The sequence below is a fragment of the Pogona vitticeps genome, chromosome 2 (genome assembly GCF_051106095.1).
Source record: "Pogona vitticeps strain Pit_001003342236 chromosome 2, PviZW2.1, whole genome shotgun sequence".
Lineage (NCBI taxonomy): Eukaryota > Metazoa > Chordata > Lepidosauria > Squamata > Agamidae > Pogona > Pogona vitticeps.
The window spans coordinates 171,148,923-171,167,205 of NC_135784.1; the positions used below are offsets into that span (position 1 = coordinate 171,148,923).

Here is an 18,283-nt window from a genome sequence, read left to right on the forward strand (position 1 = left end):
ACGTGATTGTTCTTCAGAAGTACCTTATCCACCTTGGCAGCCCACACATGTTGTACACAATGAAAACAGCTATTGTTGTAAATTGAAAAGGGCCTGAGTTTTCTGAATGGTGACTGTTTGCCCTTTGGTTATATAACAACTGTAGAAATGTAGATGATTTTTTTAAAGCTTTTGTTTTGAAGCACTTCCAACAAAAAGTCTTCAAATACACAGTTCTCCCCTTGCTTCTTCCAATGAGTCCTAGAGCAGACCTTGGGAAAGGGGTCGTGAATCTTTGGCTCTCCAGGTATTTTGGACCAAGTTCCAGAAACTCCAGTGGGCATTGATGTGAAAGGGATCATGGGAATAGTAGTCCAAGCATTTGGAGGGCTACAGGGGCCTGATTCCTTTACTCTAAAACCCTTTCCCTCCATCCCCTCTGCCACGCAGTTCTGGGATCTAAAATCATGCTACTGTCTTATACATTTCACAGAGGAAGTAAGGAATCCCAGGGCCTGTCCAGACAGGGGAATTTGGAACGGCCTGTTTTCCTTCAGTGCAATCTATTTTACCTCTCACTTGAGCAATCCAGTCACAGTGGAGGTGTTCATACTCCTGTGAGAAGGGCCGGCACAAGTATTTGGATCACTAGTAGGAGTAAGGTTACTTGGTTTACTTGTGAGTAGGAAGCAGAACAAGACAGTGGCAGAGTGGCATGTTTCCAGAGGCAGTACCAGCCTTCTAGAATCAAGCCACCCATCACCAGACCATACACCTGAGATGGATACTCTGGTGCCCCCCAGATGTCACTGGACTGTCAAAACCATAAGCCCCAGTCAGCATGGTCTGTGGTGAAAGGTGATGGGAGCTGGAGTACAATAATATCTGAAGGGTTCCCTTAACTTATTGTACAAGATAAGCTGAAACAAACTAACACTGTAAAAGATTTTCACAAATTATACCAGTAGCAGACTGTAGGTTTTCATTGTCTTGGGGCAAATTTTGTTTCTGGAGCAACAGAGTTCATAGAATCCCATGTGGCACCCTGGCCTGACCTTTAATTCCCTTTGTTCTGATCTGCTACCCTTTGCAATCTGCTAAAACTAAAACATCATCAATCCGCTAAAACTAAAACATCATTAGCCCACCATTCTCACTGCCCTGTCAAAAGGGCTGGAAAAAATTCCACTCATTTGAAGAAGGGTTGCCTGTGGTGATTAGACATAACGCCTACAAACATGTCCAATTCAGTGGGAGGCTGGGGAAGATGGGCCAACCAGGGTGAGCAGGATCTCTCATTTGGTCAAGGCAGTGCTCCATAGATTGCGGGCCCTGTGTTGAACTTGGCTTCTGTTCCCTGCCCCCTTGCCAAGTGGGAGTGATGGGGAGAGGGCATCTGGTAGGGTCTGCTCACTCCTGGGTAAGTTCAGTGTAGGTGGGGAAGAGAGAGAATTGCCCAAGGCCACGGGAGTGGGGTGGGGTGGAATTCACTAAATGCTTCCTCTGTAGCACTCGGATTTACCAATGGATTTGGTAACCCTAAACCTCTGTTCACAGTGAGACTTCAATGAAATCAAATAACACCAGCCAACAGTTGGCACAGATGTCTCTCTCTCTCTCTCTCTCTCTCTCTCTCTCTGTCTACACAAACACACGTGTTCATGTACAGATGGCCACCGTTGTTGATGGAATATGGGGAAACAAGCCTTCCGGGGATGGCAGTGTATCTGTGTGCTCTGTACACACTCTGAACCATGAGGTCCAGGTTATTTAGTTCAAATAGTGATGAAAGGCAGGTTCTGACCTCACTCTTGCCCAAGCATGGAGAAATTTTTTTTGATGGTGACAACAGTTCATTGGCGAACCTAAAAAGGTGGATATTTATAGCTGCAATATGTTGATCATTCACCTCTGATCATGGATGGCCCCTGCTTCTGTAAACAGAAACCACCCCATGGAAGGAAGGAAGCAATATAGAAGCTCCTGGAGAGTCACTAGCCAGCAGAGTGGAAGCTTGGTGTAATCATTTCTCCAGCAGGCCTCGAAATAACTTCATGGGGGCCAAAAGCACTGTAGGGAAATCATTACGGTGGATGCCAAGATTGCTTTCCAGCTGTTCCTCTCCGGGCAGAAGGAAACACAAAAACAGGTGGCTTCTGGGTACAACCAAAATGGCTGCCACAATTGCAGCATGCCTCCACATTTTGATGGAACGGAACCCTGTGGCACAGTGGTTAGTCTGCAGCACTGCAGTCCTCTGCTCACAACCTGAGTTCCATCCCAATTGGTTCAGATTAGACATAGGATATTTTATTTGTATCCCTGACAGGTCCACTTATCGCTTGCTGTGTGGCCCACACAACCAGCATCATTCTCACCATGCCAATCCAGGAAGAAGCACACAGCATTTCACCGCCTCGCCACACTGCCAACCACTCAACAGCTGAGTGGGGAGACTCATCATCTCAACTCCCCACTGGGGTGTTTGCCTGCGTGGGGAGACAGGGAAGTGCTGGCTGACGAGAACGATGCTCGTTGTGTGCGCTGCACAGTGAGCAGTAAATGGACCTGGTGGTTCAGGGAAGAGGGTCCAGTTTGGTGCCAATATTCATATTCATGTCCCCAGGGATACAAATACAAATATTCCATGTCTAGTTCAGATAACTGGCTCAAAGTTGATTCAGCCTTCCATCCTTCTGAAGTCAGTAAAATGAGTAACCAGCTCGCTGGGGGGGTGGGGGCAAAGTGTTATTTGCCTAATTATGTTGTAAGCCACCTAGAGAGTGCTCCAAGCACTATGGGGTGGTACAGAAGTCAAATAAATAAATAAATAAATAAATAAATAAATAAATAAATAAATAAATAAATAAATAAATAAATAAATAAATAAATAAATAAATAATCCGTCCTCTTCTCACGGAGGCCAATCCCATGTCGGAAGCCTAACCAAGAGGGCAGCAAAGCCTCAGATGCCAATATCACTAGTTATGGCTCTGGAGGACAGTGAATATAGGGCAGGTTTGACTATAAGGTGGCAGGAGAGAAAAGACTAAAATAAAAAAAGGGGGGGAACTGTGAAAATTAAAGAGAGGATGAGAGAGAAGAGGAAGAGTAGACGTGAAGAGGAAGAGCGCCAGGTGACAAGGAGGAAGAAAAAGGTTATCTGAGAGACAAAAAGCATGCTTAGCTCTGTAAGGGAGAAAGAAGACAATGGAAAGTGTGTGCTCCCCGGCTCGCCTGGGGGAGAGAAAATACACCTGTGTGGGTGCATGAGAAAGAAAAGAGCATGAAGCAATATAGATGGGGAACAAAGGGCCGTCTAAGTTGCGCAGAGCTGCCTACTTCTGCTGGTTCTGACTAATCACAGTGTTTTGGTTTCAAGTCTATTTATTAACTTTTTCACCACTCTCTATATTGTGATGAGTGCTGGCTGGGAGTGTATCAAGCTCATTCCTAGTATACATACCCAACAGTATTATTAATAAATAATAATCCTGTGCGGTCAAGTCAACTCCGATTCATGGTGAGCCTTTCCAGTGTTTTCCAGGTAGAGAACACAAAGAAGTAGTTTACCTTTCCCTTCTTCTGGGGGCAGTTCTGGGACTGTGCAGCTTGCTTGAGGCCACACAGGCTGGCTCTATTTGCAGGAGGCACAGTGGGGAAATCAAATTTCCCACCTCTGGTTCTGCAGCCAGATACCTAAACCACTGAGCTATCTACAAGCATTACCTTCCTTTAAGGAACCCACTCTGCGAGAATCAGTGCTGGGCCCCTGTGCATCCCTCTATCCTTTCCCTAATGTATCTCTCCCTCTGGTTTTCCTTCCTGGCCACGCCACAGCCTGACCAAATGTTTGGAACTTAAATTTTGCAATGTATTGGCAAAGAGGCACAAGAATAATAAGGACAAGAATAACAACAACACGGTACCTCCTGATGCCCCAAATGTGGCTGATAAGCAGCATGAAAAACACCCACATGCACACACACCCTTTTTGAGAAAAGTGAAACCTGGCTGCCTTGGGTTTTCCAGTAAATCATCTGGAGCAAGGAGGAAATAATATAGCTTCTTAGGGGATTTCTATTTTGTCTTCCAATCATGCAAGCCAGGACCAGTGGTACGGCTCAGGACTTGCAGCACAGTTTTGAAAAACGTCCTTTCAAATGAGACAGAAGGCCATTATTCAACAAATATGTACCCTTATTTGATTGCTACATTAGATATTTTAAGATATACAATCTTCCCGGAAGCCTTCGAAATTCCGTTCACCTAATGTTGTGCACAGTCTGAAGTCACGTAGAACCCTTGAATATTCAGGTGCTGCCATGAATGGAGAAAAACCTAGGGCTGATGGCAAGAGCACCTTTATGTTACTGCCCTCTATCCAGGCGTCTCTACAATGCCCTGCTCATAGTCATGCCAATCTGGCAACCAGACGTAAATGTTCCAGTGTCTCAGGCATGCAGCTCTTGCTTTATGACCTATGTTGTTGCTGAGGGGATCACACACTTCTTATTTTCAGTGCTAATAAGCAACCAGCGTATGCTTGTAAACAAGCCCATCAAAGTGTTGTTGTTCTTGTTGTTGTTGCATGCCATCAAGCAGCATCCCACTTTTGGTGACCTTAACAGCCTTTTCAAGGTCTGTGATATATTTATGGGGGACAGCTCAATGAGTTATCCAGGGTAGGAGTTCAATTCCCCACTTTGTGTCCCAGTAGAAAAGCCAGCTGGTGTAGCCTTGGGCCAGCAGCACAGCCCCAGAACGACCTTCAGGAGAAGGGAAAAGGAAACCACTTCTGAGTATTCTATGCTTGGAAAACCCCTGGAAAGGGTCACCTCCAGATAGAACTGACTTGATGGCACTCAGCTCCTATTAGTGTTTACCAATTCCCACCTCCTCATGAATTTCTAGGGTCAGAGATTTGAACCAAGGTCTCCTGACTCCTAGTCCACAATTCTGTCCACTATACCTCACTGGCTGTCCTGCAAAATTAAGACTAAATTACTTGCTAAGAGAGGAGGGGTAGACAGGTGCATTTCTGCTCTAGGCACAGAATGGCAAAAGTGTGCCATCCCTCTCCTACCCACCTAGTCATTCACCTGAAGAGGATTCCTGATCACTTGTGAAGACTTGAGGTTTTCTAGAGGTTAGACACAAGGCTCACTTCAAAGGTCTACCTACTCAGCACATCTTCCTTCACAATAGGTCCAACACACAAACATGCACCTGGAACTACAGGAAGCTTTGTGAGACAGCTAGATCTCATCCTTCTCCTGTGACATCCCTGTACCTGTGTGTCATCCATGCTGACCCCACAACTGACAACTATTGTGTGAATGAGGAACCAGAATGGTGTGAAAGCCCACCTTGGTACATTGGGACTGAGGCATTCTTCAAGATGTGGTTCACTTTCCAACTTTTCCCAATCTGTTGTCTTCCAGGTCTTTGGGTCAATATCTGCCAAGGTTTCTGACCACCATGGCCAGTGGTCAGAAATGATGAAATCAGTTACCTCAAACAATTAGTGAGCATCGGGCTTGGAACGGGATGTATAATTCTGAGTTTCTTAGGCTCCTTACTATATAACAGCCAGGAAAAGAGTGTGTCCCTAGGTCACAAGATAAGTTTTGTGTTTCTTCGTTTAAACACCAACAACGGGTTGAGCACAGAAGTATGCCAGAGGGAAACCTGCCCCATCCCTGCCAGTGTCATGCAAGGAGACTCACATGCCAGTAGGAGATGCTGCTCAGCAAGCAAGGAAAACACCAGGCTTCCCATATGTCATGGTGTTCACCTTCTACAACCCATGACATGCCGGCTGAGATGTCTGGGACTTGAAGTCCAAAACATCTCATGGATCAAATGTTCTTCACCCTGCCATATACCATTGTCAAGAATCTTGTCCTTACAGTACTTTTATTAACTGCCATGTCCTTGAATGGGTTGAAATATCAGGTCATGGTATGTTTTACAAAGACTCAAAACAACAACAACAATGTTGACTTCACTAGATGGTGCCACACTCATCCCTTTTTACTGTAAAACCAGTCACACCCACACCCACACCAATTTTATATTGGTAACCACAATCTGATTAGCCCAATTGAACTGGAAAGGCTAGAGGGAAACATTTCACCCATTGCCATTGTTCTTATTACCCCTGCTAGAAGCATCAGAAGTCATAGCAAACATGCAGGAGGCATGCTCCTTTGAGTCTAAGTAACAGGGCGGTTGCTCCAGCAATCTAATTAAACAGCTGGATGCCAAATCTGTCTCTGGCAGCTAAGCAAAGATGCCTTCATAAACTGGAAGAGCATTAGCTCTTTCGCTTTTTTTCCAGGCTGCTCTAAGACCGTAAATTACTGGCATTGATTTGTTATGTATATACAGAAGGGCAGCTATGCCGGGAGAGGAAACAGAGTCATTCAGGGCCTTGAACACTTCTTTTAGACAGCAAGCACTTGATTCTCCCAGTCAGCATGGCCAATACGATTGGTAGTCCAAAATAATAACTTTTTTCTGAGGTCTTCTCCCAGTAAAGGTAAAGGTTCCCCTTGACAATTTTTGTTCAGTCGTGTTCGACTCTGTGTGTGTGTGTGTGCTCATCTCCATTTCCAAACCATAGAGCCAGCGTTTGTCCAAAGACAGTTTCCATGATCACATGGCCAGTGCGATTTAGACACGGAACGCTGTTACCTTCCCACCGAGGTGGTACCTATTTATCTACTCACATTTGCATGCTTTCGAACCGCTAGGTTGGCGGGAGCTGGGACAAGCGAAGGACGCTCACTCTGTTGCATGGATTCGATCTTATGACTGCTGATCTTCTGACCCTGCAGCACAGGCTTCTGCGGTTTAGCCCACAGCGCCACCACGTCCCTTCTCCCAGTAAAGGCCATGATATCCCCTACCTCTGCCGACATGTCCTCCTCCTCTTCTTTTTCTTTAAGCCAGTGGATCCCAACCTTGAATTCCCAGATGTTCTTAGACTAAAACTCCCAGAAACTTCACCACTAGCTGTGCTGGGACAGGATTCCTGGGAGTTGTAGTGCAAAATCATCTGGTGAAACAAGGTTGAAAACTCTTGCTCTGAGATGCTGCTTTCCTGCTCACCTTGTCCAGATCCTTCAGGTGACTGGTGAGGAAAACAGTAAGAATAGGAAAACAGCATTTGAGCCAGGGACTCTTGACACTGCATCATCCCCAGGGCAGCACAGGGGCCTCAGCATGCGAGCTTCCACAAATTTTTGTGGGCTACTACGTTCCCTGGATGTTTCTGCAAGGTCAAAGGCATACTCTCTGTATCTGACGATGACGGCTACAGTCCAGAAAAGCTTAGGACAAATGTTCTGCATCATCAAGTTGGAACCCACTTATAGCCACTCTGATGAGGCTTTCAACATAAAGGAGATATCTGAGGACTGGTTCCACCAGTGTCCCTCTGACCCACTCTGCGAGTTTCCATGGCAGAAGGGAGATACAAAACCAAGTTTGTTGCTCTAGCCACACCACCACACTGGGTATCTTATGCCAAATAAAACACATTAATGTTTAAGGTGCCCCAGACATCTTGATTGCATTGGTTGTCCAGAGTCTGTCATTGCAGTCATTAACATAAGATGTTAAACATAACATATGTATCAGAGGTTGTAGTGGGGAATGTCATCTCCCATCATCTTTCACCAAATGGCTATACTGGCTAGGGCAGCTGGGAGCTGCAGTCCAGCAGTGTATGGAGGGCTACACATTCCTTAGCTCTGACATGCAAAAGGAATCAAAATATTAAGTGAAAATACTATGCATATGTTATTGTTGTTATTTTTTAAATGGTTGTATTAAAGCTGATCACTAAGCACTAGGTTGCCCTGACTGGAACATTGGGGCAACATGTTCTGGATGTTGTTTTCTCCCATAAAGTGATGTAGAAGAAAGCAATTTTCAAGGTTGAAATGCTGAGATTTATTATTATTATTATTATTTGATTAGCATCATCTTCGCCAAACCCTGAGACACCTCTGTTCCCACTGAATATTGATAAAATCCTTGCAGGAGCTAGATGGCAGTCATGGCGAATTTTCCCAGCAACAGCATACAATTGTGAGCTATCCTTGTCATGTTGGTGGGCTGGTCTTGACAGGTCATTAATTATCTTTTTAAAAGTTGTGCTACTGATGGAGAAAAAAGCAAGAAGGAGTTTGTTGATATGGACCAGCACAACTGCCTGTATCTTGGGGGTCTTGTGGGGGATATGGTTATGAAGGATTGTCATGATGAGTGCCTACAGTGTGAAGGTTACAACTGATCCTCTACTGTACCCACAGCACTTTAGTAGTCTGTACTGTTGTGCTGTGCGTCCAACAATTCCCTATTGTCTTGCCTTTCATAGAACCATAGACTGATGGAAGAAGTCCATAAGGCTATCGAGTCTAACCCCCTGCTCAGATCAAAGCAGACCTGGCTGCCCAATTTTCTGCTGAAATTCTCTTACACTGTTACTGATGGATTTTGATTTTTTCCAAAAATGGAGTAAACATATTTGTGGAGGAAGATCTCTCTCTCTCTCTCTCTCTCTCTCTCTCTCTCTTTCTCTAAGGATTGTTATTCCTTAATGGAACCTCCATGTTCAGACACAAAATACCTCTGAACATCTGGAGAGAGAAAAACAAAGGGGACAGCTATTGCCTCCCTGCCTGGCTTATGAACTAAATAACTGGCCATTGTAGTGAGAAGCCAGATACACAGACAAATATGTGCCTGATCAGAGCTGTTGTCATGCCAAGGATGAGGAAAGTGTGGTCCTTCCAATATTGTGGACTCCAAGTCCCATCAGTCCTAAGCAGCCTAGGCAAGGCAGAGGGTTCAGAGAAGGTCTGAAGGACATACTTTGCTCATCCTGGCTTTTGTTCTTCATACTCAAGCACTCATTTCTACATAGTGAACATGAAATAAGCTCCTCATACTCTGTGGAATCCTGTAGGCAAAGTGTGCAGCTAGTGTGCAACTAGTTCAAAATAGTAACTGTTTTTGCATTTCGCCTACCAGGGAGCTAGACAGTTTTTATAAAAATCTTGTTGTCACCCTTTGAAAGTTACAGCTTCTATCAAGATTGTGATGGAAACCCCCCCCCTCGACCCCCTCCACGGAGTCCCCAAAATACCAGCATCCCAGCGCTGACTTCCTGACACTTGCAGTTCAAGACTCAACCGATGCAGCCCCATCCCGTGGAGGGCACCCACTCTTTCCTTGAAAAGGAAGCGCCCCCCTCCCATGACTCCCTCCTCCACAGGGGAGAGGGGTGGAAAAGCACCTCTGTCTGCCAGGGATTGGCTACCTTGCCTATTTAGGCATGTTAGAGGGCATAGAAATGGCCAGTGGAACCCCCTGCAGGACTTCCCTCCCTAACGAAGGACAGATCAGCTCCCATACCAGGAGCAGCAGTAGTGCCTGAGCATTATTCCTTGCTTACCTTCATGATCTCCATTCCTGAGAGCTCTGTGTCCTGCTTTCTCGAGGTGCCATCCCAACCCTCCAGCTCAGCTGGTGGAGGTGGACCCAGAGTGGGCCTCCATCTCAACCCCTTTTGGTCTTATGCTAAGTGTGGGGGGGGGGGAGAGAGAGAGAGAGAGAAAGTGGCGCAGTTCCTTGCAGGAGGGAATCTCGGTGCCTCTTAAGCCTGAGCTTTCCAGAGGGGAAGCAGAGACACACACCCTCCCTTTCTCATCCCTCCCTTCCTTCCTCTTCTTCTCTCTCACCCTCCCTCTCTGAGATTTCCTGAGATTTTTCCCAGCCTCTTTGCCCTATCCATCAAAAAGAGAGAGAGCAGGAATGGCCCCCAAACTGCATTTCCTGCCCAACACTTGAAAACTCCCCAGGAGGGTGGGTGGGTGTGTTGTGGGTGTGTGGTGTGTGCTGGGAGGTGAGAGCAGAGGAAGAAGAGGAGGGAGAACTGGGTCTCTGAGCTTAGCAGCTGCTGTAGGAAAAGCAGCGAGAGAGTTAAGTCGGTGGTGGGGTCAGGCCGTCTGCCTGCTGGTAAGGGCTGCCTGTAACCCACTCACAAGCCATGGCTTAATTAACCAAGCAGAAGGTTTGGAGGCCAGCCGGCCTGACCATGTCTGGGAACCACTCTCGTCTGACTCTGGAAAGCACTTAATTCAAATGTTTCCACCCAGAATCAACTTCCTCCCTCCCCTGACTAGGTACCCTCCTGAGCTTTTGGACTCCAGCTCCCAGCACGCCTTACTACTGGCTGTGATGGTGGCACAGGCTGAGAGGTGGGGAGGTCCAAAACACGGGGAGGGCATCAGATCAGGGAAGGCTTTGCCCGATATTTGGAGGGAGGCTTTAGTGAGCAAGTGTTCAGTGCAGGAGGAAAAAGCACTTTGCCTATGCTCAGAAACACTCCTCATTTCCACTGCTTCATACAGAGCTGAGCCCCAGCCAAGCTGCTCTAAAACAGTGGTTCTCAAACTGGGGTCTCCAGATGTTCTTGGACGGCAACTCCAAGAAATCCTGGCCAGCACAGCAAGTGGTGTAGGAAATTACAGTCCAAGAACATCTGGGAACCCCAGTTTGAGAACCACTGCTCTAGAATGAACTATGCCTCTGGTGGGAATGTTTGGCCATCCAGACTTTTTATACTACAACTCCCATAATTACTTAGCATTGTCTATATCTTATATCTATACAGGTCCAACAGTTCTCAATCCTTGAATTAAACCATAAGCAGTAAGTAAAATAAAAAACTTGGGAATTTATCTGCTTGGTTGAGTTATTTAGTACCTAGCTGGGTACTGCCTTCAATAATGTTGTCCCTGTGCCTCCTCAGCCTGAATCTCTGCTATGCCAAAATAACCTTACAAAATTTAATGCTTTCAGAGATTGCCAGGAAAACATCCTGAGTTTAGAGTGTCAGGTATGTCATTTCATCTCGTCTGACACATGAAGCTGTGGGTTTTTTGTGCATAAAAGACTGTATTTTGGTATAGACAATCTTGTATTTTGCATATAAACTTTTTTTTAGCAAAATTCACAGGTTGTGCTAAACTCACGTTTATACTTTCACAAAAATGTAGTCCAAAATTCACATTTTTATACAAAATATCATTTTAAGATACAAAATACATTTTTGCACAAAAAAACACTTCCACAATTTTTTCACAAAAAAAGTGCTGCAATACCAAAAATGTAAAGCATACTCATCCACACATACAAGACTAAAAGCCTGCATTAGGTGGGAGCTTGAATCTCACCCAATGGGGTGATGTGTTTGGAAACTCTTAATTCTCTCCCAAGAGGACAAACTATGGAAGCAGTTCCTTCCTTATTCATTATCACAATAGTCTCCATAGCCACACACCTGAGAGTCCAAAAATGCAGACAGATGTATATAGCATAGTATCCCATTTATAAGGAACAGCTAACAGTTAAAGACACTTGGAAAATACCAGGGTAATGGTTAGCATGCTAGATTCCTACTGAAGAGCCCAGAGTTTACTTCAGAAGGGGAAAAGGAAGACATGACATATTTTCAAACAGTGGAAGACCACCAGTTCAGGATTTTCTAGGAGTTTCTTTTCCCAACACTGGGGAAAACCACTTCATTTCGAAGTCAACAAACCACTTCTGCCAACTTCCATCTCTACCAGGTAGAGATGTAAAAAAGCTGCTATTGTCATAGGCCAACTAGTCATTTCTGTCTTACAGCAACCCTATGAATTAACAATCACCAAAAGGCCCTATCATCAACAGCCTGCCCTGGTCTTGCAAACTGAAGGCCAACCCATCTCCTGTTTGGTCTTCCTCTTATCTAGCTGTCTTCCACCTTTCCTAGCACTATTATCTTTTCCAGGGAACCTTGTCTTCTCACATACAAGGTACGATAGTCTCAGTTCAGTTATATTCGCTACCGTGGAGCATCCGCTGATTTGTCTTTTGAGTCATCTGTGGTACCTGTAACGATCTCCTCCAACATCACACTTCAAAGAAATCTGTATTTTTCCAACCAGCTTTTTTCACAGTCCAACTTTCAAACTCATATACAGTATTTAGGAATACTACAGTACTGATGGTCTGACTACACTGCAATTTATCCTGCTGCTTGTGCTGGCATGATCACTGTTAATTTTGATGTACTGTATTATCTATCGACTACCTGACATACAATGTATTGTGAGTACTTCCAATCCTTCCCCATGGTTATTCATTATGTTTTGTTTGGCCAGCAGGAGCTACTGTTGTTGTTTTTATTTGAAAGGGACCCTAGAGATCATACAGTCCAGTCTCTGTCAAGGAGACACAGTGGGGAATCAAACTCCCAGACGCCTAAGTCACTGAGCTATTGAGCAGTTCATTGCTTTGTTTTGATTTTTGGCATGGGTGATTTTCTATATTAGTCCACAGGGGCAGTGCTGGGTGGGTCCTACGCTGACATTGGCAGTGATGTCTTAGTGGGAACATTCCCCTCCAGTAAGCACCCCTTGTTTCTCCAATGAACAATTGTTCTTCATTGTCCTTTCAAAATTCTTCATGGTCCTTTCGAAGTTAGTGCTTTCAAAGTTAGTGCTTTGACAAGTGATGGAAATTACTGTGCTGGGCTGACTTGTCATATCAGTTCAGTGATACAGTTGTGGAGAAGGAGGAGGTGGAGAAAAAGGAAGGAAACACACTGTTGAGAGAGGGAAGGAAATGCACATGCCACAGGGAAGGAGGGAGGCAGCCAGTGAGTAGCAAGCAACCAAGAGGGTGTGGGGAAGGGGTAGGGAAGGGAGGGCAGAAGGATAGGTGGAGGCACCTTCAGCGGTCAGGTTAGGGGCTTCCCACTGTGGTCAGGATGCCTGCTGGGGCTGCCAACTCTGTGGGGTTGGGGGTCTCCTCTTCTTCCTCAAATGCAAATAGAAACACACACACTCACAGATGCAGACACACAACAACCAGCAGGGGCTCAAGCTGCGTGCACACCCTCTCCTTTCCCCATCTGTCTCTTTGTTGTTCAGATCTGTGTTCTGCTCATTCAGATCTCCCCACTCCCCAGATTTTACCAGCGATCACCATCCTGTTCCTCCTATTTGTCTCTCACACAGATATTTTTCTTTTCTCTGCCTCCCTCTGGGCACCCTAAAATAGAATCCACAACCCCAACTCCATCTGTGGTGGGCATAGGCAGAACTGATAGTTCCATTTCCCCGGAGCCCCATCATCACCAGCTATTGCGGAAGGCTGTTCCCACCAGCAGCCAACCAGCCCCCTTTTTTATTCTCTGCCATGAACAGCTTTGGCAGAACGTCCTGGAAAGACTAAGGGAGCTTCCTCTCTCTCTCTCCTTGGGTCCTCCAGGACCCTAGCCCTGGCAAAGCAAAGTGGCTCCCCTGTGTCCCAGAAGGATGAAGGGAAGAGGTGATGGGGAAGATGGGGAAGATGGAGCTATTAATGTCAGAGGAGGGTGGGAAGCTGTGATCCAGATGAGATTTTTTTTTAGCAATTTGAAAGTGTGGAGTCTTGTGAACACCTTTCTGGATTAATCAAAAATTTCAGCAACAATTTCAGCAGCAGAAACTGCCAGGGGTGTGTCATACAAAACTTTTAATCAATCTGGGACAACCTCATGGGTAAAAAAGTCATGCCCCAGTCGCCAGTGATACATCCATATACTGAACGTTTTGTTACTCCTTCATATCTGCCTTTAAACACACAAACACACACACAACTAATGGATCTTAATTGGCCATTCAAAACCCAGCTACCTAAAATACTTTGCATTACAACTGAGCAATATAGCATTACTGGAAAAACCCATTCCTCATCTTCACTACAACAAGGACAGCAGCCAACCTCAATCAAAAAGTCCCAGAACTTTGATCCCGCAGAATCTCACTTCCACTATTCATGGAAGTTTAGTTCTGCAATTGACCTCATATACATTTCTGTCTGAATACACATCACATTCTTGGGTCTTAAATCTGTCCCCTACAGTTACTGGCTGAACAACAATAAACAAATAAACAAATATGGCCACTTCCCTGTACATTCCTATATCAAATACTTCTAGCCCATCAGTGGTCCTGAATGGAGCAAATGGAGAGAACCTGATATACAATTCTGCTGAGTTACCTGCAGAACATTCCTAGTCACCTTAGGTAACTAGGCAGATAGCTGATTACAAGGCAGATTTATGCACAGGGACAGGACAGCTGAGGTCTAAGATGAAGCAACTGCCAAGATGCAAGCCCACAATAACTAGTGTAGTGGCAACGAGGCTTCTGGCAGCCACCAGAGAATTAAATTGGGGGGGGGGGGGCACCTGGCTACTCAAGGTTCTGGACTGAAAGAGAGAACAGATCTGGCCTTGGATACACTAAGACGTTGCATCACCTCAGCACAACTTGCTTGCCAGATAAATAACTTGTATTCTACATATGTGCTGAGGGATTATATTTGTACAGACATTCATCCCTCTAAAGGTACAAAAACAGAAGCAGTGACTGACAACTCTAACAAGGAGAACAGGCCATGCTGGACTTGTCCAAGGCCACCTCCAGAGGTTTTGTGGCAGGGCAGCTCTTGGAACACAAATCCACCAGGAATTTTGTCCTGTACAAACTGGTGTAAATAGGAAAGGAGTAGGTGGCACAATGCCCAGGTTAGTGGCACAACGAGAGAGGACACCACTTTGGAGTGAAAGCCGACACGGTAGGCTCTCACATAGTGGATGGGGAGAGAAGAAAGATGCCAAGGGGCTTCTCACTGCTCAGGATGAAAATAAGTAAATTGCACTGTTGACAGAAGCACCTGTCCCCAGTATTGTTATTTTCTCTCTCTTTTTTTCACATAACGCTGAATGTCCTGGTTCATACCCTGGGGATATATAGGTGCCTCAGGTTGGGAATCACTGGTCTACATTATTATCAAGCACAGCTGTTGCAAATTGCCAACATACTTATTTTTCAGAGTTTTGTGAAAGTTACAGTTCTGGATTATAATGCCCTGTATCTCCCAGCTCAGCACAGCCACTGGAGGATTCGGCAAACATCCAAAGGTGTAGCTTTGCCACGCTCTGCTTATTCTGCATGCCCTTATACTTCAGTGGCATCATCACAGACAATGTAATGTTTGTGTTTCATAGCATTTGACCACAGAGTTTCTTTTCTTTTCTCCTCTATATCCACATACAAATACAGTACATACTAGTCCAACGATCATAACACCTCATGCCTCTGAGGAAGCCAACTGGAGTTCCAGTTTGAAACTAATGCCATAACAAAGGTGGTGGAGCATGTCCAATAGCAATAATTCAAATACTGTAGATGTGTTAAGGTGTGGCGCCTGAAGCTGTCAATCAAAGACCCTCTGTAGCTGTTCTGTCTTTTGCCCATTAGCAGATTTTCTATGCTAAGAAGAAGAAAAAATGGAAGAAGCAGCAGGGAAGCATGAGGGGGCTGCAAATGGAAAATGATTGTGATTGCAAGAGAAAAGTATTGGCAGATCCTTGTAGACAACAGCATCCACGGGAATTTTTCTAGGTTGTGGCACAGCCGCATAATAGTATGCTAGCACAATTCACATGCATAGCATATTTACTGATACACTGAACCAATAAAAAACAAATCAGGATTCTTGTTGAAGGGAATAAGCACACACCCCACTTGCTCCTATGTCTGTGGCACTTTAAAGACTTAACACAGCATCATGAGATGTTGTTGGGCTTAACTTGCAGAAGCCCTAGCCAGCATGCCCAGTGGTCGGGACTTCTGGGAGATGTCATCCAAAAACAGCTGGGGACCCACACTCGGGACCCACCAGACCAGACAATACTGCTTTCTTTTATATAGAGAGGTCCATCTTGGGTTTCACCAAGTTGCAGTTCCATCTGGTTATGTATTTCACTGCCAATGTTAGGTCTGAAATCCCTGAAACAGAATACGACTTGTTGCTGAATAAATCAAGGCTAGAGAACATGTGAACCTGCCCCCCCAACCCCCCACCCCAATGTCATCAATTAAGAACTCTCATCAACCTTCACCACTGGATAGGGTCCAGCAATGTTTGGAAGATTCAGACAAATAACTGGGCCAGTTCCTAAAGAGAGACACCCAGCAATTTCTTCCTTGTATCCATCACTTGCCCAAGTCCTGTTCCAATGTAACCCATACTGAAATCTCCCCCAACTTTACTCCTTGGACCTTCATACCGCCTTGCTACCTCAGCGCACAACCAGCTGGGTGCCACTCCTGCTGCTTCTACTATGGCGCCTCCCCTGTGGCCTTCCTTTTCCCAGCTCAGAGTCCAATCTCTCAGCCTTAGCAAAGGAAGTGCTGTTGATAAGGCTCAGGAAGGCCCCACCTTGTCCCTCCCCCGGGGGCTAAGCAGCTTTCCTTCCTCCTGTATCCTCAGTCCAGAACCTGCCAATTTCAGCAGGAGGCCAAAGACCTGATTCCTGCCTGGAAAGAAAAGGAGGAGAAGCTGCAGTTCTTGTTCACCATTCATTCTCCATGCTAGGCTCCAGCGACAACCATTTTGTCCCTCTTTCTCCTCTTATCTGTGGGTCCCTGTATCAATTAATGGTCCAGGGCTGGGTTGTGTAGTCTTGTACAGGCTGCTGTCTTCATTTGCCTCTTGCCCTCTCAGACTACAAGGGCTTAATCTGCACTAGGGCTCACCTCCACCATCCCTCTTCTGTTTAATCCTATAGTTATAGTATATATTTAGGGTGTATGTTTCCCTGACTAGGTGCAGTTGACTTTTTCACCATCTCTGATCAACCACAGAAAGGATGGGTTCACATCGGCAGCCCGAAGGGTGGAGGGAGGGCAGCCAGAAATGTTTGCTGAAATACCACTACTGATTCAGTAAGCATTGGAAAGAAAGGCTAGCAGCTAAGACTTAAACTGTGCTTGCTCCCTCCTCCACCCCTTTACGGACCTGATAGCATAGCCCAGGGACCCAGTTTCTGGTAGATTAGCCAACAGATTCTGCTCTTGGATTTTTTTATCAGAAAACCAATCTGCAAACACTCCTAGCAGGCTGCAACAAATCCTTCCCCATCCCTTTTGTAGTACAAACTGAGGTTTAGTTTAAGACATTGCTTTGTTTAACAGAAGGAATACAGTCCCTCCTTTCTCCAATTTCCCTTTCTGTTGCATATATAGAATTCAATAATGCAAAGCGGCTATTAATAAGAACACTACTAAACATGATCAAGGCACTGATCATTTCAAAATCCAGAGAGAGCTTTAACCCTCTTGTGTAAATCATAGTGCACCACCTTCTGGTGAGGTACCAAACTGTACAGTAAATGAACAAAGCTGGCAGACAACAATCCCGGTTTGTTCCATTGTATTCGTCTGACCCTGTTCTTTCTGCAACTCGCATCTGTAATTTCTTATTACAGAGAATCCAGATGACAGTGCTATTGGATTGTGCTCCACTGCATTTGCCATCCTCGCTTTCTGAAAAACCTGGTTTGTGGCACTTTTTTCAATTGTAAAAAGAAGTCCTTTGATCTAGGAAAGCACAAATGGAGCATATTACTTTGAGATATCACAGGAGGTAGTGCATGACTATTTCTCCTCCTTTTGTGGTGGGGTTTCACTACCATTACTCTTCCCCTTACCACCTGGCCCATATAGCTGGAATTTTGCCTTTTAAAATGCCTTCCACATTTTCACTGAAGCATACATACATACACCCACCCACACCCCTGGGTCTCTGAGTGTTTGTGGATATGCACTGAAGCAATTCATGTGTGTCTATGTGTGCTTCAGTGCAAAAGTGAAATGCATATTTTTATACAGAGAGGCCTTCATGCTTCAGAGCAAAACACTGTAAGAACCTTTCTGAACACTATGTGAGCTCACCATCATACACCATACGCAGTATGGTGTGCTCCACACACCAGTACAAAGGCGGTTCTGTGTATTTTCAGTTCTGTTGGAGGGCATGGAATCGTGGGCTTTAACAAAAGCTACTCTTTAAAAAAAATTGTTTAAATTTCCAAAATAAATACCAGAATACAAAATACTTACTAATACAATCTAAAACACAGTGCACGCCCATATCCAAGGGACCCTTTGGAGCAATACTTTTATTACAAACCTCCTTTCCAAAATTTTATCGATTGTTGCTTAGAGGCTTTTCCTTTCTTTTCACTAATATAAATTCGATAAATCTATCCCAAATAGTATACAAATATTTAAACTTATTTCACCTCTTTTTCATTTTAAATTCAGTTCTGTAGTCAATTTATCATGTAACGCAATGTCCTACAGTATACTTAATTATACCGATTTAACATCATTTTTATCTTCCT

General features: G+C 45.0%; 1 protein-coding gene across 2 annotated transcripts in view; it reads right to left on the reverse strand.

Annotated features, from left to right (window-relative positions):
* The window catches only part of TNS2 (tensin 2), a 158,943-nt gene that overhangs the window by 109,276 nt on the left and 31,384 nt on the right, over positions 1-18,283 (reverse strand). Inside the window, exon 1 of one of the 2 annotated variants that reach the window (XM_072991233.2) lies at positions 9,449-9,675. The exons of the other annotated variant lie outside the window; for it this stretch is intronic. Within the exon in view, the coding sequence (XP_072847334.2) occupies positions 9,449-9,463 (15 nt within the window). The 5' untranslated portion in view covers positions 9,464-9,675. Of the gene's footprint in view, positions 1-9,448; positions 9,676-18,283 lie in introns of those variants that run through there. 2 annotated transcript variants of the gene reach the window in all.